The sequence below is a fragment of the Poecilia reticulata genome, chromosome 5 (genome assembly GCF_904066995.2).
Source record: "Poecilia reticulata chromosome 5, P_reticulata-male-v2, whole genome shotgun sequence".
In the NCBI taxonomy this organism is placed as follows: domain Eukaryota; kingdom Metazoa; phylum Chordata; class Actinopteri; order Cyprinodontiformes; family Poeciliidae; genus Poecilia; species Poecilia reticulata.
Genome location: NC_088834.1, coordinates 30,461,800 through 30,486,418, shown reverse-complemented (window position 1 = coordinate 30,486,418; position 24,619 = coordinate 30,461,800). Strand labels below are relative to the sequence as shown.

Genomic DNA, 24,619 nt, shown 5'->3' with positions numbered 1-24,619 from the left:
TTCTTAACACTAACAGAAATAAAACATCTGATAGAAAAACAGTATAAACTGCAATAACACAGTTGTATAATTGTGCAACTGAATTATACTGCAGCATTTGCTTGTAGGAGTTGGCAGGAGTGTATCAGCCCTCCACAGGTCGGCTTTGTCAATATGTGGTCCTTCTATTCAGAAAACGTTCCGTTAGATTGTGACGAAAAATTTGCTTCCTTTTACAGTTTTTCATGTTAAAATGTTAGCATTTTATAGACACTTATAAACTCAAATTCTACTGTAGAGTTTAACATAATAATTCAAAATTTCTCCTTTTTACTTGATATCAGAACAATGCCAAGATATACAACATGGTGCATCTCTGCTGTTTATATAGTGTTTTGTAATTTGTTTTCACTTGAATTGCTAAGGGGAAACCATGTATTTTAACACAGTATGAATACTTTTCAGGGCCAATAACTGTAAAAATATCACACAAATAGTTCAGAAAAAAGCTCTTTTTTATGATGTACACCGTTTTGCCCACAACCTTCAAAACCAAACTTATGTTTGTCGATACAGGAAAAAGATATACAGCACATATATAAATATAAATGCTTCTTGACCTTTTGATTTCCTATGTCTCAATAGAAACAAGTTGGTTCAGGTGAGTTTTTTCTCAGAGGGAATGAGTTGTTTCTGTTTAACTGATGAAAACAGAGAATTTTACCTCCAGAATGAGGGGGAGGTCCACACAGCAGAACCACTCCTTGACCTTCCCGTACTGAGACAGAACTTCTTCTGTGAGTCTTGAAGTTCTCCAAGTCTGAAAAATAACAATAATAAAAATTAACAGCAGTTAAGAAAAACAGCCCATCAAGAAAGAGCTCAATAACTTTGAAACATCATTTTGACCTTTATTGGAAGTCTCAATACACAACATCTTGCAGGTGTATTCATACCAGTATTGTCACACCACTCCAACACACTGATATGCTTTGATCTCAGAGCCAACACACGCTCTAACAATTTTTTGTTCTAGTTCTCCAGCTGGAAGAGAGAAACTGATTTTCTAACAGCTGCAGCTTCACACAGCAAAAAATGACGATATTGAGAAGTTTTTTTTTGTTTTCTGCTGGTGATTGAGGTGTTTATAAGTGAGCCTTCAGTGGAGGCAAATGAAAAATTCTGGGGGTTGTAGAGAGCCGCTGGTGTTGCCGTAGGTCATATTGTCCTCTTATCCAATATTCCAGACTCACTGCAGGGATTCCAAAAGGATCAGAAGTGAGACAAATTGGGAGCCAACAGAGACATCTGCAGAGACACGGGAATAACTGAAGGTCTTATGGAAAACGGATCAGGTGGTGGTGTCACGGCTGGGCAGCTCAAATCCTACTTAGAAAATCTGTTTAAACATATCTAAAACATTGTCTGTGAATTTTTATTTTTAATTAAGGCAAAATTATTTTGGACACCACTGTTTATGGAATGAAAATCTTCCAATGAAAAATCTCAGGTAGACACAAATGATTCTTTATTTTTTCTAAAGACGGTAATATATTGTTGAGCAGGTAAATTACTTGTATTTTGGAGAGAAGTTGATTTTTATTTATCTATGCATGTTTCCATATATGTCTGGGAACACCAGAGCACAAACTGCTCTAACGCCTCCTCCCTGGGATCCACTGAAAAACACCTGAAGACGGCAGAGTTGGTCACTAATGATTCCTGACATTATGGTGCCCCAACTTGTTAGTTTTCACAAAAAGACCATATTTTATTTATAATGTTGTTAACAAACTTTGTTTTGTTAATAGATTGATTTATTATAATTATTGATATTTTTTGATAGCTAATTAAATCACTCTTGCCCAACCACAGTCACTGACTAGAAGCATTTTCTACCGTTCTCCCCCTGAACTACATAAATTTAAGTGAAACTGAAGGCGTCTCAATGTGCGTTAAATATTAATCCTGTTGTGACTGCTCTTCTTATTAAATTTATTTTTTCCCATCTTTCTGATTTTTTCTCAGGCATACGGGTTTGAGGCTCACTATGTTCATCAGTCAGGGAGGAGCAATTAGTTAATCCTTCAACCGTCCAATCCAATCACAGAGGAAGAGTTTGTGATGCGATGATGTCATTTTAAAAACAGCTTGGGCGGAACCTGCACTTTTGCCGCATTTTGTGTTTCCACTTCATTTAAAGCAGAGTTCTGCACCATTTGCAGGATTTTATTTCCCTCAGATGGCCAGTGTTTTAACAATATAAGCACAAACTGAAAAGGCTCATTAAAACGAATGGACAGACTGGCACTTATTGTTTGCCTACAGGCACTTTAGATGCTCCCCGATGCCAGAACATCCTCTCTATAGTTCTTACCCGATGTGAGCAGTATGTAATGCCTCGCCTCTGTAATTATTCAGATGGAAATATGGACAGCATGTAACAGAGAAAACACAATTTGAACCTGTCAGGTAGCTCAGAGTGAAGAGAAACATTTGAGCAAGGAGGGAGGGTGTAAAATGTGGAGCGGACCGACGCTGCGGCCCGTTCCCTGCCTCAGCGACTGTATGAATAATAAATCTGAGCCCAGCGTGAGCAAAACACATGGAGAAAAAAAACACATGGAAATCAATAGTGACACACACCCACTAATATGAGCCAAACAGCAATCTGCCGCCTCTCTGCTAAGCAGAGATGGCTGCTGAGGCAAGTCACACATGAGAGATTTTAATAGCTCCGCTGGTAATCAGGTTACCTTTCATTCATCACGCCCACCAGCTCTGAACATTACAGAGCTGTTCCCGCCATGGTCCTGATACCCAAAGTGCTGTTAAACTGAACTAATTTTCTTTTGACAATTGATGGCAGCAGCAGGTCAGAAACACTTTGGGTGGACGCGCGTTGAGCTCAGCAAATGTAACCACCAGAGTTACATGAAGGCCCAAACAGGCCTCCTTCAATCGGGACTGTTTTTAACAATGTAAAGATATTTTACAGTGCTGCACAAAAACCTGAGCTTTGTAATATTTTGTCCTACTTTGTTAAAATAAACATTAATGCAAAAAAATCAATATTTTCTTTTTTTTTTTTTTTACAAAAAATAATCTAAATACTTAACCTCCGTTAACATCATACACTTAAATAAAATCCTGTTTACTATCGCTATATTCACACAGCAGGTCTTGATCCTCAATTCCATTTTTTTCCCCCGTGGTTGTTAATACTACTAGTACTAATTAAACCTGACTGCAGCGCGGTGTCTGTGTGAACGGTTTATGACACCAAAGCGGCCCGCATGCACAGGAGAACGCCACTGTTTATGGATCCATTTTAAAGTTCATTCAGCAGTGAGAGGCAACAGAACCATCACAAGATCATAACAAGACAAAGTAAGCTAAGAAAGAGAAAGCACAACTAACACTGGTATTTTGTGGAGCGCTGACCGCAACTTCTGTAGAGATGTCTGTTTGGATGTGAAGTCATAGCTCAGTGTGGTGGGATTGTGGCGTGATGTGCTTCAGTGACACAGATTTCTTTAATAATTTCATAATCATAATTTTCAGCCATTGTTTACATCCTGATTTTCACGCATCTGGCTTCTTTTAATGCAGAATTACGATGAATGTTTCAATGAGCTAAAAGTCAGAAAAGTCAGAAAAAATGACTGCAGACGCTTTGAAAACAATCAGAAACAGTCAGAAACATATCTGGTTTAGTTTCACATATGGAAGTGGCAAAAATCTGATTTTTGGGGGGTGAAAAGATCAGAATTGGGCCTTTCAGTCTGCGATGAAAAAGTTAATGTGAGTTGCATTTGTTGGCTGTGTGAACATGGTCTGTTTGTCTTCAGAAGTCAACTAGTCAGATGATTTTTGTATTTTGTGGTGTACAAAAAGCAACTTTCTGAAATATTTGTCAAGTTCCAAACATTCAGCTTTGGTCTGGATCTTGGAAGGACCGGTCTTAATATTCCCATTTTCAATGTCATGATTTTAATAAGTATAAGTGGAATAATGATCATAATTAACAGAAATAAAGTCTTTTGTCCATGTGAGGGTAATTAATCTATAAAATGTGTTGTAATAAGTGATAACGTTCCTGAAAACAAAAGTACATTACTATTCTTATTTATTCTTATTATTTTTCAATGTACATTTATAAGCTACTAAAATAATAATTAAAAAAACAAAATAGAAGTTATTTGTAAATATAAAAACATGCAACGGGTGTGAATGTTTGGAAAGTACAGAGGGAATGTTTCAGCGATACTTGCTTTTTATTTTTAGCTCTTGTCTGTTAGCCTAATGCATTTTACTGCAGCACATCAACCAGGATGCAAATGTTATGTTTAACTAAGAAGCCTGAAGACAGCTTGTTAATTAATCTGCAAAGACAGGTGACACAGTGCCTCAAATTTATCCATACATATTCTACCAAATTGAGTTTATTAACCTCAATTAACCTGGATCTGCAATATGCTATGTATTGTCGAGTTCTCTGTATTGTGAGAGGCCATGGAGAAAGACTTCCGTACGGCTTTGAGGCGATTCTGGTCCAACATCCAGCGTCTCAGGAGGGGGAAGCAGTGCAGCATCAACACTGTTTATAGTGGAGATGGTTTGCTGCTGACCTCAACTCGGGACGTTGTGGGCCGGTGGGCAGAATACTTCGAAGACATCCTCAATCCCACCAACATGCCTTCTGTTGAGGAAGCTGAGCCTGGGGACTCTGGGTTGGGCTCTCCAATCTCTGGGGATGAGGTCGCCGAGGTGGTCAAAAAGCTCCTCGGTGGCAGGGTGGATGAGATCCGCCCAGAGTTCCTTAAGGCTCTGGATGTTGTAGGGTTGTGTTGGCTCACGCAACTCTGCAATATCGCATGGACATCGGGGGCAGTTCCCCTGGATTGGCAAACTGGGGTGGTGGTCCCCCCGTTCAAAAAGGGGGACCGGAGGGTGTGCTCCAATTACAGGGGGGTTACACTCTTAAGCCTCCCTGGTAAGGTCTATTCAGGGGTCCTGGAGAGGAGGGTCCATTGGATAGTCGAACCTTGGATTCAGGAAGAGCAGTGTGGTTTTCGTCCTGGTCGTGGAACACTGGACCAGCTCTACACCCTCAGCAGGGTCCTGGAGGGTGCATGGGAGTTCGCCCAACCAGTCTACATGTGTTTTGTGGACTTGGAGAAGGTGTTCGACCATGTTCCTTAGAGGGGCCCTGTGGGGGGTTCTCCGGGAGTATGGGGTACCAGGCTCGTTGATACGGGCTGTCAGGTCCTTGTATGACCGGTGTCAGAGTTTGGTCCGCATTGCCGGCAGTAAGTCGGGCTCGTTTCCGGTGATAGTTGGACTCCGCCAAGGCTGCCTTTTGTCACCGATTCTGTTCATTACTTTCATGGACAGAATTTCTAGGCGCAGACGAGTTGTTGAGGGATTCGTTTGGTGGCCTTAGGATCACATCTCTGCTTTTGCGGATGATGTGTCCTGTTGGCTTCATCGGAACGTGACTGCAGCTCTCACTGGAGCGGTTCGCAGTCGAGTGTGAAGCGGCCGGGATGAGGCTCAGTGCCTCCAAATCTTGAGCCGGAAAAGGGTAGAGTGCCTCTCCGGGTCAGGGGGTCGTCCTGCCTCAAGTGGAGGAGTTAAGTATCTGGTGGTCTTGTTCACGAATGAGAGAAGAAGGGAGCGGGAGATCGACAGGCGGATTGAGGCAGCGTCTGCCGTGAAGCGGGCGCTGTACTGGTCCGTCGTGGTAAAGAGAGAGCTGAGTCAAAAAGCGAAGCTCTCGATTTACTGGTCGATCTACGTTCCCACCCTCATCTATGGTCATGAGCTTTGGGTCATGACCGAAAGAACAAGATCCCGGATACATGCGGTCAAAATGGGTTTTCTCCGCAAGGTGGCTGGGCTCTCTCTTAGAGATAGGGTGAGAAGCTCGGTCATCCGGGAGGGACTCAGAGTAGAGCCGCTGCTCCTCCACGTTGAGAGGAGCCAGTTGAGGTGGCTCGGGCACCTGGTCAGGATGCCTCCTGGACGCCTCCCTGGTGAGGTGTTCCGGGCACGTCCCACCGGAGGAGGCCTCGGGAAGACCCAGGACACGCTGGAGGGACTATGTCTCTCGGCTAGCCTGGGAACGCCTTGGGATTCCCCCAGAGGAGCTGGAAGAAGTGGCTGGGAGAGGGAAGTCTGGGCCTCCCTTCTGGGGCTGCTGCCCCCGCGACCCAACCCCGGATAAGCGGCAGAAAATGGATGGATGGATGGATTGTCAAGTTCTATGTGGTGAGCAGCGCTGTGGGCATGGCGCCTCTCCTTGCAACCTCACATGTCGCCAAAAAAAAAACTGCCAGCAGTCCACTTTCAAATGAGATTACTGATTAGTTCAGCACCAAGTGATCTAAATGTAAAATTATTGGGCTCGCTGATTTATGAAGAGTACTGCGAGGTCAGATAATATGTCATTATTGGCCACAGGCAAATTTCATTATCAGGCAAGTCTCAAATTATTTATTTAAGCATAAGTCTGCTCTTAAGCTTCATTCACTGCTGAGCTAATAGTTATTTAAATCCTACTGGAGGGAGATTTTTTTTTAATGTTTCTGAATTATTGCCAGATTGATGCCTTCAGGGTCCAGTGGGTGTGTCTGACTCTAGGAGACAACATTTTGTTGTCACTTGATTCAGTTTTACCTAAAACTATGTGAGCCTGTCACTATAAGCAATAAATCAGTTAATCGCATGATCAATTAAAATGAGCACGACAAAGAGATGCTCCCCTTTAATATCACTGAAAAGTCATTTTGAAGAACGCTGCAAACATTTTGGTCTGCACTACCTGCCACTTTTGCCTGATTTCCCTGTCTAAGCTGAATGACTATTGATTTCTTTCATTTTTGGTTACAGAGACTTCATAATTAATTTCATTTATTGTTTAAAATGTTTTCCAGTTTAAGTGTTAAATATTCTTTAGAAATGAAAGATTTTTTGTTTTTTTATTTAGTGTGCTCGTATTATTATGTCATTGTTATTATATTAGTTGAAAATGGTCTCAAATTATTCGTTTATCGCAATAATTTCTGGTACAATTTTATGCACAGAAAATTTGTTATCATGGTAGGCCTACAACTATGTTCAGTTCAGACTTTTTACATCGCCATATTTTATGTATTTTTCTTGCACTTCCAAACCAATGCATCATTTATACAGCATCCAGCTTTTATGCAGTTAGATCAAGACTAAAAACCCACCTGTTTAGAGCTGCATTTGATTCATAAAAAATTAGAACATTGATCAAAATATCTGATGTATATTGTTTGATGATCTTGAAAAAAAATTATGTTTATTGCTTGTTTTGTAATTGGCTACTGGACTATGTTGTTCTCGTGTAGAGAAGTTTGAAATACTTGTCGCTGAAATGTTCACAAATACATTACAGGTATATTAGACTTAAAGTTAAGAGACATATTTGGAAAAGAAAAAGATTGACATTTATACCAACACTGACAGAAAGTACATTTGGATGGTTTAACTTTAAAAAAAAAAAAAAAAAACTTTTGGCCTCTTTAATGTAAAAATTAAGGCCCATGTCACATGGATATCAGTGAGCCAGATGACTGAAACAGCTTCAACAGAGCTGCTGTTAGAGACGATGGGAGGCTGAAGCCCTGACTTCAGCAGTTCTGAACATGTATGGACAATGCTCAAAAAGTGTTCAAATTGAAATGAATTCTGAAATAGCAGAGTCATCAGCTGGAGACAAAATTGTCCCAGAAGTTGAGGATGGCTATGAAAACATTGCAGTTTGTGGTGATGGACTCAGACCTGAACCTTCAAAGTCATATAACGACAGTTACAAAGTCAGGCTTTTATCACCTAAAGAACATTTCTAGGATTAAAGGAATGATGCCGTAACAGGATCTAGAGAAACTTATACATGTGTTTATCTTTAGTCGCATTGATTACTGAAGAGTACTGCAAGGTCTCTGCAAGGTCAATCAGACCAAATCAATCAGACAGCTTCAGCTGATTAAAAAACACGAAGCAGCATTCAACTTCTATGTGCCACAAATCTGGAACAAACTTCCACAAAAATGCAAAACAGCCAAAACACTGAGTTCCTTTAAATGAAGGCTAAACCCCACCTCATTAGATCTGCTTTTGACCCAGAATAACTGATCAACATATTTGATGGTTATTGATGATTTTCATGATGGAACTTGACAAAATGTCACGTTTGTTTCTGGTTTCACAGTTGGTGACAGTATGATGTGTTTATGATGTTTGTATGTTTTCATGAAATAAAGCACTTTGTAAAGTCTTGTTGCTGAAATGTGCTATATAAATGAACTTGAAAACTTGATTTAATGTTAGTGGTGGAGCATGTATATTTTGGGGTCTATACGTATAGTTTTGACCCTGTTTGGATTAGGAATTCCAAGTTCTTGTTTTGTCATTGAATATGTATTTATGGATAGCAATTCCACCCCCATAAAAAAAGAACAGCTGAAATATAAAAGACTCAAGTTAGGGGCAGTGGGTGGCATAGAGGTAGAGCTGCTGCCTCACAGTCGGAGGCTATTAGACGCCCAGGGTTCGATTCCAGAAACTCTCTCTACTGATCCACTGCCGACCTCTGGCACCAGAAAACACACATTTTTTATTTTAAAAAGCCTCAAGTTATTTTGCTGAGTGGAAGCAAACTACAGACTGGACTACGGGGTTAGCAGAGAGCAACCTTCTGGTACAACTCTCTGTTTTCATGCTGCTGGATGGAGGAGGGGATGTTACCTGGTTGGCTGTGTTCACCAGCTGCAGTGGGAAGTGAGTCACAGCATCAGCAGCAGCAGGAAGAAATGCTGGTGTTAATGTGACAGGAGGGAGATGTTGCCAACAGTCTTCATTAAAACCTATTTAGCTAAAAATAAATGTAACGTCAACAGGAAAAAGACAGGAAGTTTGACTGCAAGTTTGACTGATTGTTTTTTTGTTTCGTTTTTTTATGCATTGCTGTCTGTACCCTGAAACCAGACAGCGATGGAGGTCTGAAAGCTCTCTTGCTGTGTTATTGTTTCAGCCTGGAGCAGCTTTACTCAACTTAACGGCTTCTGACCCCGGTCACGCGCCTCGCCGCTGCACCGCATCGCCGCTCCCCCATCTGGGGTGTCTGGCCCCTAGTTTGCCAATCGCTGGCCTCAGCAGCTCTTCGCTTTGCTACTTAGAAATTTTGCAACCACAGCTTTAACTAAAACAGAGCCAGTTAAGGATGGGTGTGCTTTGTTCTGCTATTTACAAACACATCTCAGCTAAAATACCACGGAAAAGCCAAATAATCTGCTAATTCAATACAAAATGTACAAATCATTCACTATATTTATTCATTACACACATTTTATTTATTTATACTTTCATAATGACATTCGCAATCTCAAAAAATTATAATATTGCAAAAGACTAATAAAGAATGGCTTTATTTTGAAAGTCTACACATAGACCTCCATCGCTGGAAGACTGCTGAGTCGACAGTTGTCCAACAAGCCAAGGTAAGTCACTAAAACGCATCGTTAAAGAAACTGGCTTTGGCAACATGCTGTATCCAACCATAAAACAAATAGGAATAATATTTAAACATGAAAAACAAATCTTTCATATCCAGTTCAACAAGGAGTAGGAAGAAGTCAGTGCTTATTAAATCCTACTGCCAATCGTCTGGTCCCGTCTGTACAGGCTTCACCAGACTGTATACAGTTATATGGTCATAATCATCACATCACCTTAAAACTAAATATTAAGTGCAAGTCTGTTTTATTTTTGTACTCATATCCATTTCTTTTTTTAATTAGATTTTTTAGTTAATTCTCTCACATTCCCTTTTGTATTACTTTACCTAGGAAATCTGTCCAGGATGGACGTGACTTTGAAGATCCATTGAAACTCTAATGATAATAGTAATAATTCCTCTTCATGTTATATGATAAACCACCAATTACTGACATCAGTCTAACATTTTCCTGCAATTACTTTGTAGCTGTTAAACGTCTCCTGTCATAGTTAGTCTAGTGAGAACTAAAACTCAAAATGCAGCATTTTTAATCTTTCTTCTAAAGAAAAACAGTAAAAAAGCCACCTGGTGTGTCTGGATCTGTTCTCACTCCACATGTTAATCCACTCATCTGATTAATGTTCATCAGCGCTCCTCTCTGGAGGAGAACATGTCATCCCCTCGGCAGAATAATTGAGCATCCAGGATGAAGTCGCGGTCCGCACGGCGGATGATAAACTCTCTGCTGGCAAGTCGTTTTTAACACGACAAGCTGCCGTCGCTCTTAATTATATTTACCGGACTGTGAAAAGCGGGCAGCCAAACGGAGTGAGAGCGCGCGGTCTGCTCCACTGTGCCCAAATCAAGCGGCTTGTTTTCATTTCCTCTGGTTAGTTTTGTTTGAGGAGTGTTTGTCGTTATCTCTTAGCTGTCGCTCAAAGGTGATTAATGTTGTTGCAAGGCTAATTGACTTCGCTCCTCGCAGAGGGTTTTATCTCTGCCTGGCATTTCTGATCAGAGATCTTTGATGAAAGCTTGTCACTAATTCATCCACTCTGCTGTTTTATTTTATTTTCTAATTAACTTCGTCCCTTTTCTGCTAGTGGTGTTTTAGTAAAGCAGCAAGGCAAGAATTTCACTGTAAAAACACAACATTTTACCAAGTTATTTTGGTCTAGTTTCTAGTGGGAACATCCTAGTACATCAAGTTAAACAAAACTAATTCATAAGTAACTTTTCAGCAAAATACAGTAGGTTTGTGGAAATAAGCAATACATCAATTAATTGCATGATCATTTAAAAAAAGAGCAATAATTTCAACTTTATGTTTTGTCTCGTCTCCTCTGACAAAAACTGAATGACAAAAGTCTTTCTGTCTCAACTAGCCTTTTTCTGAAGGACATTCTTGTTTACAGGCACTCCATAATCCATTTCATTTGTAGTTTTCAATACAATTCATTTTGTATATCTAAAATGTCTTCCAGTTCCAGTGTTAAATGTTCAATAGAATTTAAAGTTTATTGATCTTTGAGAATGTGTTCTTGCATTATTATGTCTTTACCATTAAATTACATGAAAATGGTCTCAAAACAATATTATTATTTATCACAATAACGTCTGTGACGATTTATCCTCCAGCAAAATTTGTTATGGTGACAGGCCTAGATATGAGCTTGTTTAAAGTCAATAATTTCTGGTAACACTTTATTTGAAGGGGTGTGCATAAGACTGGCATAACATCTGTCATAAACATGAAGAAGTCTTTATGAATGTTTATGACTGTTGTCATGAAGTGTCATTCAGTAAATAATGACACTTTTAATGCAAAGTTGCTTTAAAAGTTGCATTGAAAGTCTATTAAATGCCAACTTGCATTACATTGTCATTATTTACAAAATCATGCAAAGTTGGCACTTTTAATGGACTTTCAATGGAACTTTTAGAGCAACTTTGCATTAAAAGTGTCATTATTTACTGAATGACACTTCATGACAACAGTCATAAACATTCATAAAGACTTCTTCATGTTCATGACAGGTGTTATGTCATATTGATGAAAAAGTATTTGTTCCATTGGGAGATTATCTCATTTTTTCCCAGAAGTGAAACAATCTGCCAGTGGAAGTAATACTTTTTCATCAATACTAAGAAATTATAGACTTCAAACAAGCTCCTACATCTTACTGAAAAGTTACTTAGAAGTTTGTTTAGTCAAATGTAATGAGATATTTGCACCAGAAACTCAACCAAAAATACTTGACAAAATATTATGTTTTTGCAATGTTAGTAATAAAAAATGGCTTGACAGTACTATTTTTAGGAGGGGCTTTTTAGATTCTCAAAAATTGCTTTCTTTCTTATTTTGGGCGGTGGGGGGGGGGGTGTACTAACCCCACCACTTACTTTCATCTAAAGAAACGACAGAAGGTTAGATAAAAGCACCCAAGCCTTACCAAAAAATGAGCTAACAGAACAAAGTCAACAAAAGCAAGAGAGATCTAAGGTTCTGAATTGAATCACCCCCGTCTCCCCCAAAAACGTCCTTTTTTTGGTTTCATTTTTGGCTGAGATCAAAGCCATGAAGTGGGGATGTGTAGTTCACTAGAGCCGCTCATTGCCCCCCCCCACACCGCGTTGAAAGCACGCCGCAATTGTTGGCCGTGTCCGATGACTCCCACCATCATCGCCTCATCTTCCACCTTTAACCATCCACTCTCAGCCGCCCCAAAAAAAGAGCAAAAGAAAGCATTGTTGTTGGAAGTGGGCTTGGTGGGAGCAGCAGAGCGTCATCTGCAATGAGACTGATGCCTTTCAGTCTGTCCACGGTGGACGGCGTGGGCTCGACCGGAGGAACGCCTTTCAAAGTCCATGCGGATGTGTAAGTGTTGAAAAGAAAGCATAAAAGCAAAGACGCCTGCCTCGATGGAGAACACAGGTCCTTTCAGTCAAAGACACCCAGAATGCTTCTGACTGTTTCTATACAAAAAGCTTCCCTGTGATTCTCTGAAGGAAAGCAGCTAACGATGAATAATTTCCTCGGAATAAGTAAAAGTGATGTCCCATCCAGGTCCATTAGCATCAATTATTGCAAACCTGGGCTGGCATTACAAACAATGATCCAGATTAGGCTGATCATCACATCCCTGACATATGCGCTTTCCAAATGCCAGGGCCACTAATCATACTCCAACGGGGCTGACCAACCGTGACCGTCAGATTCATCACAACCTGCTGCTCCGTAAGGATCGCTTCCACGTCTTCGAGTGGCGCCGGCAGAATAATACATGACATGCGCAGGTGTGTGTGGGTTGATGTGCCGGAACTTACACATCAGGATGGTTATTTTAGGGCTTTTGCTTACGATGCTACACAGATCTGATGCCAAAAATAAATGAGGCAGACGACAAAGTGTGAACTACTGAAGTCCAACAGGTTTAAAGCTGAATCAGCATATCTGTGAGTAGATTTCCAGAGGAAACACAACTTTAGGAATTCCTTCTCTTTAAGCTGGGCCTTCCCAAAAAATAATCACCTGATTTTCCATTGACCTGTAGAGTACAGAGTTGCATTTTTGGTAATGTACACACCAAGTTTTGACAAACTGCAAACTGTATTAGTTTTCTTGGATTGTTTTCACTTTCTACCAAAGATGTTCATTATAATAATTCTAATGGGAGTGTAGTAGTGAGTGTGAGTGCATAAGTTATTTGTCTTTTTGCCTCTTTTAGTCACTATCAAAAGTTTAATATGATCAAATAATGTCATTTCTTACAAACAACAGTCCAAATACCACTTCAGACCTATAGAATCAAAGCAGACAGAACTTTGCCAGACAGAGTTCAGTTAGACCAGTTAATAGTGTCACTATGTTGCGACAGTAAAAAGACTGAGCTCCTCTACTTCCTTTCTGGGGTACCATCAAAATCTGAAAAAAAACCTAAACTAATCAGACAACAACAACCAGAGTGAGAAGGAGGATCTTAGCGCTGCCAATCATGTAGGGACAGTTTGCTCCTCAATGTGCTAACGGTGGAGAAACAGCTTAACATTCCAGGAAAACTGTTTATCCGCCGTCATCTGTGGCCATGCTAACTAGCCTGAGCATTTACACCAGGATCTGCCATCAGGAAGAAGCTGTAGTGGTAGCATTTACACAACCATGATAGGCAGCACTAAGACCTGCCGCCTGGCTCTGATTGGTTGTTTCTAGTCAGCACTAGGAGAAGGCAGAGGAGCTCACATTTTTTCATAGATTGTTTCCTCCCACACTGTCACAACATAGAGACAGTTTCAACAAATACGCAATTACAAGTTACATACTTTTAAAAAAAACAAACAAAAAAAACAACAGGACTTTTTTTTTTTTTTTTACAAAATAGAAGGGCTTAAAGTATTGCAAAATCTCATGTTTTTTTTTCGCTGGTACCTACTCAATACTTGGCTTCAGTCAACAATACATGATTCTGGTCATTTTCCATTACAACTGAAAAGCAGCTGTATGTGGGTTGGGTCATCATAGCAGGGCAAAACTTTTAAAGTGATCTAAAGTGGTCCATATGGGAAACAAACACAATGCCTTGTCGTTACACCATGGAGTTGTTTTGAGTGTTTAAGTCATTTTTTTTTAAAACAACAATGGAGGAAGGAACAGAAGACACAAAGAAACACAGTAAGAAGAGTAAAAGGGAGAAACGGAGGGGAAAAGAAGAACAGAGGGGCAGAAAGAAGCATAAAACTAAGGAAGGAAAAGCACAAAGAAAAAAGCAAAGAAGTCCAGAAAGAAGGATTCAACAAAAAACAATAGGGAAAAAAAATTAGCTGCAGCAACAAAATATTCTTCCATATTCATATTTGACCAATCCTCTCCAGGTCTGGAAAGTCTTGGGATCTGAACCCAGTCACTTCCAGGTTGCACTGGAACCCTGATGGCGTCCGATGCTGCGTTATTATACTTTGATAGCTCAGTGCAGATAAAAGTGAAAGCCAGAAAAAACCCGATAAGCTATTTATGCCTCATTAACTAAGTCAATATGTTCGCTCCATGCTATCAGAGCGGCTGAAAGAAATCTAACGGATTTATTTGCATCTAAATGAGGCGTTTCTGTCTAACCCCCTCTAAAGACCTCTCTGGCTACATCTGGAATCGTCACTTGTGTGTTCAGCCAAAAGTGAACTTGCCTGACACTAATGAGACACTGTATATCTGCAATACCTGAATATATACACCCTCCCACTGGATGTGTCAAGCCAGGCTCTGTTTCTTTGTTAAGAGTCAGACCTTCTGGCATCTCTGGCTTGTGGAACACTGAATAAGGTTTGTCACTGCAGCCAAAGCACAGCCACCCCATGTAGAAAAAAAACACAGCCTGTTCATCAGTATAAAATATGAGTATACATCTTTTACATAATAATTGATACAGAATCGATTGGAAATACTCATCAGGTTGGGTGTATATTGAGCGGCAATCACTTATCCTCCTCTCAGGGGGATGACAGGCACAACCCTTGCAAAAAAGTAGCATCATCCATCAAAAGTTTGGAGCGACGGAATGTTCCGAGTCCCTGCTGGTTCTGAGCGTAACCTTGACGACGTGGCGGAGCACCAAACACTAACCAAGCAATATTATTTTTTCAAAGGTTTCATCAGGAAAGCGTCTCTATGGCTCATCTGGCTCCCGAAATGGAGGAAAATTTAACAAAGTTGCTTAAGAAATTACACTGAGAAATAATAGGCTATCTAAAAATGTGAAATGACTTAAGATTAGATCAACGTGCTGGTCTGAAGAGACACAAAGAATCCAATCTGAGCAACAGCAATAATGTTTTTTAGGTCACCTGGAATAAGACGGAGATATTACTGATGGCTGCTTAATGAAACTACAGGGAGAAATCCCCAGACACCAGGAGCTAAATGACCAACTCAGGAAGCAGATAACTGATCAACTGTAAAAAATGTAAAAATCACAGGCTCCCACATCTGACAGAGAGATAGAATCACAATTCCATCATCAATTCAACGACCAAATTTAATGAGATTATTATTTGACCTTCACGTAGAGTCAAAATAATCAATTTTTATGGACTAGTGAAAAAGAAATACTGAAATACTGAGCCGTCTCAAAGCATGTTAGGCATTTATCTTTGCATCAAAACCAAATAGAACAAATGTTATAAGCAAATATTCTTGAAAATGTCTTTCCATGATAAAGACGAAGGTCGTCCATGATAAAGATAATCAATTTCAACTTAGAATTTACAAAAACACATTACCTGATGTTTTTGCATGTGGAAGGAAAGCGGCATCTCTGAAAAAAAAAACAAAACCTCTTACCAGGACAAACTAAAATCCTTTCCTTTGAGAAATACAGGAACTGCAGTAAGATCAGCAGAGTTAAGTGGCAAACGTTATTTATTTCTATTCAAAGTAAGCTATTAAAACTTGAACAAATTTTTTTTTTTCTTTATTCGTATGCTAATAACGACGGCAGATGGAGAAGTTATGAACTGGTTTTTCATCTCACAAAAAGAGGTTCCATTCTTCAAATTAAGGGTCAACATTGGGAACAGAAAATATTTTATCATCTGTGGCAAGAAAAGAAAGTGAAAAGAAAGAAATTCAGAATCACCAAGAAGAACACTCTTACATTTATAACTATACTTTTAATACACTGCTGTAGTTTGAGTACTAAAGTGATTGTTGCTGTTGCATTAAGGTTCAGGGGTTTGCATATTGTCTAAGTGGATTTGTTGGGTAAACCGATGTTAATTATGAAACATATCAATCCACTCTGCCAGTTTTTGGCAGCTGACCACTGCTGCACAGCATGATGCCAAATGATCCAATTTGGAACTATTCTGTTTTTGAAATTGCACAGTGATTGATAAAACTACTGTAATCACAGCCCAAGTCCAACAATCTGTGATGTTTTGCAGCACTTTTGGACAAATAAATTGAAAGGTTCTGAGTGCTTTGCTGTTAATGTATATTGTGACTTTTATCTCAATACTGTTTTTTTTTTCAGAAGCTAGCCTATAAGGTTAATATGAAAATATAAATTACTTGTAGGTTTGAGAAAACTGACTGGTTTCCTATCAGGTTGGATAAATGTTTTTGTAAAATGGAAATCATACTACCGAATGTAAAAGTACATATTTACACTACTTTATATTTCCTTTGCACAAGACTAGTTTATCAGGGTCTCATAAAAGTAAAAGTTTCAAAAACTTGAAAGAGCATTTACTTGATTCCATTATTCACCACTTGAACTTTTTGGAATTTATTTGACATGAAAACTGTGCCATTTTGAAAACTGAAGTATATAATAATAAATGAATAATAAACTATCGTCATATTTTAATAGAGCTGAGCTTACTTGGGGTATTTGAGTGTTATGTCTAGTTTTTGTAGAATCATCTAAATTGCTACTGTTACACCCTTAAAAAGAACTTAAAAGAAACTCAAATTAGCTTTTGTGCAACTTTATTAAACAAAATCCACGGTTCGAACATACAGCGTGTGTAGTTTTCTCTTTCTCTGTAATAATCATAGGTCATGAACTTTCAACTTTCATGCATTGCGACATTCTTAAAGGGGTATTATCATGACAGAAATTTATGAAATAAAAAAATAAAATAGTTTGAGCACATATTTAGCCATAAACCAATTGAATTGTTCTAATTAAATACTAAATCAAATAAATGCTTGCCCAATATGATCAATATACCTATTAAACAATATCACGTTCGTAACATGTTTTCAGGGCTCTACACTACTAATCACAGGTCTTGAGGAGAACTTAAAAGTATTGACAGGTCTAACAAAAAAGGCTTTCAGAAATCAGAAAACTACTGAAAAAAATATTGAATCACCTTTTTAGTCTGATTAACCTGTTGCTTGACTTGTTCCAGTATGGCTTCTAGTGTTTGCATCGCGTTTCAAAGGAGTGTGCAGTAGTTCTATTACTTTACAGCAATCCCAACGCGCTACTTAGGGTCAGATTAAAGATTTGGCAGGATTTGAAACACAACAGAAATGCATATTCAATGATTTATCCGACTCCGACTTTGACTCCCACAGCTCCATTTGCCGGTTAGCTTGTTAGAGGTGTGAGGAGGCTCAGTCTTATGTCAAAATCACACTCCTGCTTTGCTTAGAGCTCATTACCAGCTCAAGGTTTTGATCTTTACCAGAGAGAGGTAGAGCTGCAGCTGAAGCCTCACTCCTCGCCTGAGTGTTAAAGGTGTGAATTTCAAAAAGGAGTTGGAGCACACTCACAGGAACTGGATATAGTTTTGGCACATGTCTGAGAAGGGAAATAAAATCTTATGTCATTTCATCTGTAGTTTTAAGAATTCAGTAGATGCTTTATTCATCTTTTTGTTTGATTCTAACATCCCAATGTATAACTGGAACTTGAACTGAAAGATGTGTTGCCTTAAGTAAATAACTCTCCAATATCACAAATGTTACACATGTTACTGTTACAGGATTCACATAAAGCTGCTCAAATGTTGCAATAACTTGACACTGAGGCCACTTCTGCTGCAGTAACCAGACGCTCTGACTTTGCTGACGACATTGTTGTGTTTTAGGATTGTATTTTGCTTTCAACAGGATAAAGGCACCGTTAGCTAGCTTTATGCATTTCCATTACAAATGTGTGCAAAAATTTCAATTTTCTGTTTATGTAAAAAAAACACAACTTTGCAATTGTGGTGTTTTCTATAAATAAGAAAGAATCAAAATCATACATGAAGTTTGTTCTCGTCATAAAAACTTGCCACACAATCGTCCTTCAACTTCTCCAGACAGCCCAGTGCAGCACTGAACGTAGTTCACTCTGTGTTTCAGAAGTGTTTCTCTGTTAAGTTGATATATTTTTTAAAAATATCTTTTTATGGAGCTGCTGCCCCTGCGACCTGACCCCAGATAAGCGGAAGAAAATGGATGGATTGATGTATTTTTTATGTTGCCAGTTTTTGTTAATAAAGCATGTTTTCTTGATAGTTGTAATTTAACTGTCGCTAGCTCTTTGTTAAGCATGACGGGTTTATACGGGTTTATTTCAGTTTGTCTAATTCTGCATTTTATAGTAACAATTACAGCTGAAATTTTAAAAGTTGATCATTTTCTAATTTTTATAGTAATTAGTTTCTAAACTAATTCTACTACATAATATTTAGCCTTTTTTTCTACGAGATTGACATGGGTAATTTAGTTCAGGTTACAGATCCTTCGTCAGCGATGCATGCATAAATGGGAAACTTATCATTAACGACTAACAAGTCTGTGAAGATGAGTCATTTTTAGAAATATATTTTTCAGGATAACTACACAAAATTGACTTCAGTGAACTCCTGAAACATGTTGCATGCAAAGCATCATGAAGTTAATGTTGCACCCTTAAAAAGAACTTAAGAAACTCAAATTAGCTTTTGTGCAACTTTATTAAACAAAATCCACATTTCGAGCATACAGCGTGTGTAGTTTTCTCTTTCTCTGTAATAATCATAGTTCATGAACTTTCAACTCCCATCATGCATTGCGACATTCTTAAAGAGGTATTATCATGACAGAAATTTATGAAATAAAAAAATAAAATAGTTTGAGCACATATTTAGCCATAAACCAATTGAATTGTTCTAACTAAATACTAAATCAAATAAATGCTTGCCCAATATGAACAATATACCTATTAAACAATATCACGTTCATAACATGTTTTCAGGGCTCTACACCAACAAGATCTCATTTTCTGTGCGACAACAAAAGAGCTGAATCAAGATGCTAGAACAAAATGACACCATAAATAAAGTTCATATTTACTGCCAGGGTTCACTAAAGGAATGCAGATGATAAAACTACTACACCCAGGGCTAGCAGAGAAGGCTCTGCTGGCTCTGACAGGACACCACTGCCTACTTGACACTTAATGGCCTCTTTGAAACTCTGAAATTCAGGTTTTTCTTTAATCACTTTGCCTAAGCCAAAATACTATTAGAGCTCCTCGATAGTTAGTTTTCTTGAAACAGTGTCATTTTACCTGTGTGCTACATTTCAAGTTTACAAGCAAGTGTGGATCTGTCAGGCATATGTTAAGTAAACGAGCAACTAAAAGTCATGTGGATATGATTGTTGCTCCACCTTGAGCAAACGGCCATCACAACACAGAGGTGGGGTAATTAAAAACTGTTCTTGTCTAAAAGTAACTTATGTCTCGTGTAGAGAGTTGTTGTCTGGGATTCCTTTAAACTTCTATAAATAATTATATGACACTCCAGAAATACCAGTTGCCCTTTAAATTACTTGCTTGGGTCCTCACCATTCAATCATGGTACAGAGTTAATTAAGCTATTCCATGAGTAATAAAGAAGATAGATGACACCCAGTCATACACACGGTGAACACCCCTCCCCGGCTCTGTGACGGCGACTGAAGACTGGTAAGGTCAGAGCCCCAACAATTGATGGAACTGTCATCTCATCACAGTGGAAATCCACCAGCAGAATGGGATCATGGATTGACTTTCCACAGCTCCAGGGGGCCAAACAAATGGCCTGAGACAGATTGGTGGCCTTGTCTCCAAATGCTAAACCTCAGAATCTAATCTGAGCAGTTATCAGTCATTTGCTGGCAGTGTCATCAATTCACCTGACCAGTAATGATTGTACAGTGGTGGGAGTTATTGACTCACTGAAGCTCCAGGAATATGGAGTCTGGGGCTGTCAGTTAAAATCCCTGAGATCAGTCAAACAATCCATCATCGTGTTCTTCAAACATTAGCATAAAAGAGTTTGAGAATGCTGATTCTGCATTAAAGTATTCTGGGTTTTATCATTTTCAGAACTGTCAAAGTTATCTGCTTCTAACTTCTGTCACCTGATGGAAATTTTAATCTACCAGACTTGAGCCCATGCCCCTCTAAAACATAACCAATCTAAAACCAATCCACAGTTTAAAAAGCAAAATAGCTCTGGTACATAAAGTACATAAATTATATTTTCTAAAACTGTCCTGAACTTTTGCAGGTGTGTCTGGACAAGTCCGCAGAGTCGTGCATTGTCCTCATTCTTCAACGCATCTCAATAAATCACAAAACATGACCCTTAAAAAACAAGAGTGCAATTGGATTGAAAACTAGTCATTTTCCAAACTACAATATTTTTCTACTGCAGACCAATCAGATTTCAAAGCAGACAGTATTGTGTTTCTGGTTAATAACACTCTGCATTTTTCTTTGAGATTTTATTTGACGATTTTGGATTAAAAACAGCCACTCATGGTGCTTCCCTTGTCCTAAAGATGAATATAAAAATGAAACATAAAAACACAACACAATGGTCAAGTTTCCACTTTAATTTGTACACTGAAAATCTATAAATGGAGACAAGTTTCCTCACCCATCCAGAAAACACACTCATGACATTAAGACTCAGCCCAATAGAGACATGGATCTGTATAAAAACCAATTCTATCTGTGTTCGATGGAGAAATAAAGCAGGAACAATCAGCTATGAACAAAGTCTGTGTGTTGCACCGACTTGTTTGTCTTAACAGAGACCAAAGAGAAGGGAGGGCTGATAAGAAGATTTCTGCTGCTGTGGTACAGGGTGCTTTGCATATGGACTACAGCAGACCAACAACACCAGCACATAACTTTTGGCCTTACTGGCATTCCGTACTTGATTACAATAGAGTCAGTGCTCACAGTTGCATCACTGTCTCCAGGCTTGCAATTAGGTATAAATCGGTCCTCAGACACTTGCTTCAAAAGTCGATGACTTCTTCTGTGTGATGCTTCCCACAGGAGATTTGCACTTTTTCCACACATTGAACAAATGGCTTTGAAAGAGAGAGCATCTCACCTCTGTCAGCTTTATTTCTGAAGCTGTAGCATGTGGAGGAAAAGCAGGGAGAGCATCCTGCAAGCTTCTGAGAAGTGAATTCCCTTCCATCAGCCAGTTGACTGGCCGCTGCCCAGAGGGAGTGCTCCTCAGCACTGTAATAGGTTTACAGCTGCAGTATGTACATTTTATAAAAATTATTTCTTTACATATTTGTTGAAGCCGTCACTGTCGTGACTGTTATGAGATGGATAATCTGTAAAAAAATAAAATAAAATTGATCTTCTCTGCCTTCTAGAAACAACCAATCTGTCATGGAATTTTGTTTTTAGTTTAATGAAAATCTGATAAGGGTTAGGAACATACGCTTTGATGCATAAATAAGGTATCAAAACATTTTCTAGAATTTATATATATACTGTAACTCAAGGAATGCATTGGTTTAAAAACAAACAAGGTTTTCCAAAAATGTAACTAAAAAAAACGTATTAATTGATAAAAATCGATTTATCTGCCAGGTAGCAGCCCCCTCGCATCATTCAGCTATGAAAGGAAAGAGAAGACATCTGAACTCATTTTCTGCCATTGGACTTCATTGTTCCCTTGGCAACGTGCTTATTGGAGGCTAGTTGTTAATTCAGTCACCCAGAGAGACCGCTGTCCTCTGAGGTCCGCCCGTTCAGTCTGATTAACAGAGCCTCCTGTTAGCACACCATCGGATCACAATCCCTCCCAGATCACGCCTCAGCACAACTTTTGATGCACGTCTGATAGTTCTCTTGCTTTGAGGTCTGTTTTCTCCCCCCTCCTACCTGATAAATTCAGAGTACAGCAACATAATGCCACAGGAAAGCACAGATTCAGTTAAAAAGTAAATAAAAGCTCTTTAGTGGCAGCCAGCATCACCGGTGGCAGTTCTTTTAATTACCGAAACTCGCTTTATGCTTTCACATCTTTATTGTTGCCTGGTGTTTGATCTGCTGCATTGACTAGTGTAAACTCCAGTCAGCACACAGCGGGTGCTAATGACACCCAAGGGAAAAACTCCCCCCAGCATGTTAATCGTGTCTTAAAGACTTAAAGAACATTTTTGCGTTGTTATCCTCGGTTGCAACAATGTATCTTCTTTTTTTTTGCAGCCACAGAAGCCAAAGAAGTTTGCCCAGAGGCGAGGAAAAAACTCACAAGCAAAGGTTAGGCTGGCCTCTCGGCTGACGATGGTCCCGAAGGAGTTGGATGCGAGGCACTGGTACGTTCCGGCGTCTTGGTCTTTGTTCAGACGGCTGATTCGGAGGTTGCCTCCAGAAAGGCTGTAGTGAGATCCAGCTTTGGGAGTGACTTCTGTACCGTTTAACTTCCACCTGAAGCAGACAAAAAAATGGAATCAGAAAGAATGGACAAAATTAACATGGAAATGAAGTAATTAAAACACTGTTCAGGGCAGACCGGGGCGACGACAAATGCCAGACTCATGAGAACGTTGTGACTTGAACGTTCGATTGTATGAGAGGAATAAAAGGTGGTGGGGTTCCCAGACATCATGCCCTCCAGCTCGGTGTTAATGTAAGCAGCAGTGAACCGTTATGGAGCCAAGGACTTGACTTGGAGAACAGATAGCATTGCAGGCCATCCATCTTTCCGAAGCCCAGTCAAACCGCATCAAATTTCCACTTAATCATTATAGTGCGACAATTAAAACAAATGCCTACGAGCTCGCCTTCGCACTTCTGCATTCTAGAGCCGTGGGCATGATTATCGTTGGTGTTATGGGTGATCAACGACGGGTATAATTCACTTAAAATGGCAGCAGACTCTCCAGTTTCTCATGCAGATGCATGTTATTAAGAAGAAACAGGTGGGGAGAAATCCGTCATTTCTGAAAAATGGCTACAAGCAACGACAAGCATCAGTGGCGCCAAAAAGGTGCTCACTGATTTGTAACTCATATTATGAGAAAGAATTCAGACTCTGGGAGTTTTCTCACATTTTGTCATATTATGCTGCAAAGTACTAAGGATTTCATTGGGATTTTGTGTAACATATCAACACAAAGTGCTGGAAAAATGTTATGATTTTTTGCTCACCCACCCACACAAGCAACGATACTGAAATCAGTGATGTGCAAACTTTTTGCCATGAGGGCCAAAGCACTTGGGGCCCCAAACACTGCACATAAAAAAAAAAACATTTCAAAACAAACTTTTGGAGCCTTTTTATCAACAATGAACTAAAAAATTTTAATTTAATTAAAAGTAACAAAATAGTCAGATGTGTAAATTAATGTAGATACAAAGAAAAGGCCCACAGTTTGAAATTGCTTTGGGTTGGTAGCTCAGTGTTTGTGGGTTTAGTTACTCCAAAATTAAGATGAATTGGAAAATGTCATTAATAAATTGGAATCTATATTTTCTACCTAATATACCTGGTAATTTTAATTTATCTGTAAAAATATTAAAAAACATCAACCACCTCATTTGGATAGGTAGTTATATCAATCATCAATTAGCATTACGTCTTGAGACATTTTTTGAAGAGTGAACTTCTCCATTTCATAAATATGCACAGCTAACAGCAGTGCATAGCAGTGAAGTGGAAATCTATCACGTAAAATCCCCCTGGAAAACACTTTAGCTTATGAAATAAAAGAGTCGAGAAAAGATCATCTCACATCGTCTTTTAAAATAAATATGCAGTTCAGGTTTGATCCTGGTGATTTTGCTAGATATTTCTATGAGGAGTGTTTCTGCTTTGATTTCTTTCATTTAAGTCTCAGTTTGATTTCAGGTACAGCTGGGAAAATATTGTGCTGTTGTTGGAAGAACAAACACCATGATGGGGCTTCGTTAAAGCTCCTCTGTAAATAGCTAACAGAAGTTGTGCGCAGCTGTTAGGTCTGCGACTCTCGGCTCTTGCTGATATAAAGGTTTTGTCTCACTAAGCTCAAACAACCTGATGTGCCGACGTGAATTTCCACCACAAACAGCATTTTGAATGTTGACTGAAAACTTTTATTTCACCAGAGAACATTCTTACAGAAGACTGCTTCAACCTGGCTAATGGCAAACTTTATGGATGGGAAAGTTTACTATGTTCACCAAAAGTATCTCCACCTGCCCTTTGGTGCATTAACTGCTCATTTTTGTGCACTTTTACATCATAAGTCTAATGACATTTTGGGAGGTCCCTATGCAGATTTCCCAGGGGTTCTGGAAGTAAGATTCTTGTGAATATTTTTTGTTTGTTTTTATTGCTATCAATTATTTCATT

The 24,619-nt window shown here is 39.1% G+C and overlaps 1 protein-coding gene across 3 annotated transcripts in view; it reads right to left on the bottom strand.

Annotated features, from left to right (window-relative positions):
* Positions 1-24,619, bottom strand: part of cntn4 (contactin 4) — a 250,708-nt gene that overhangs the window by 119,829 nt on the left and 106,260 nt on the right. For all 3 annotated transcript variants that reach the window (XM_081607459.1, XM_081607460.1, XM_008410160.3), the window contains 2 exons: positions 22,538-22,713; positions 704-799 (listed from right to left, as the gene is read on the bottom strand). In XM_081607459.1, coding sequence (XP_081463585.1) covers positions 704-799; positions 22,538-22,713 — 272 coding nt within the window. The remainder of the gene's footprint in view (positions 1-703; positions 800-22,537; positions 22,714-24,619) is intronic.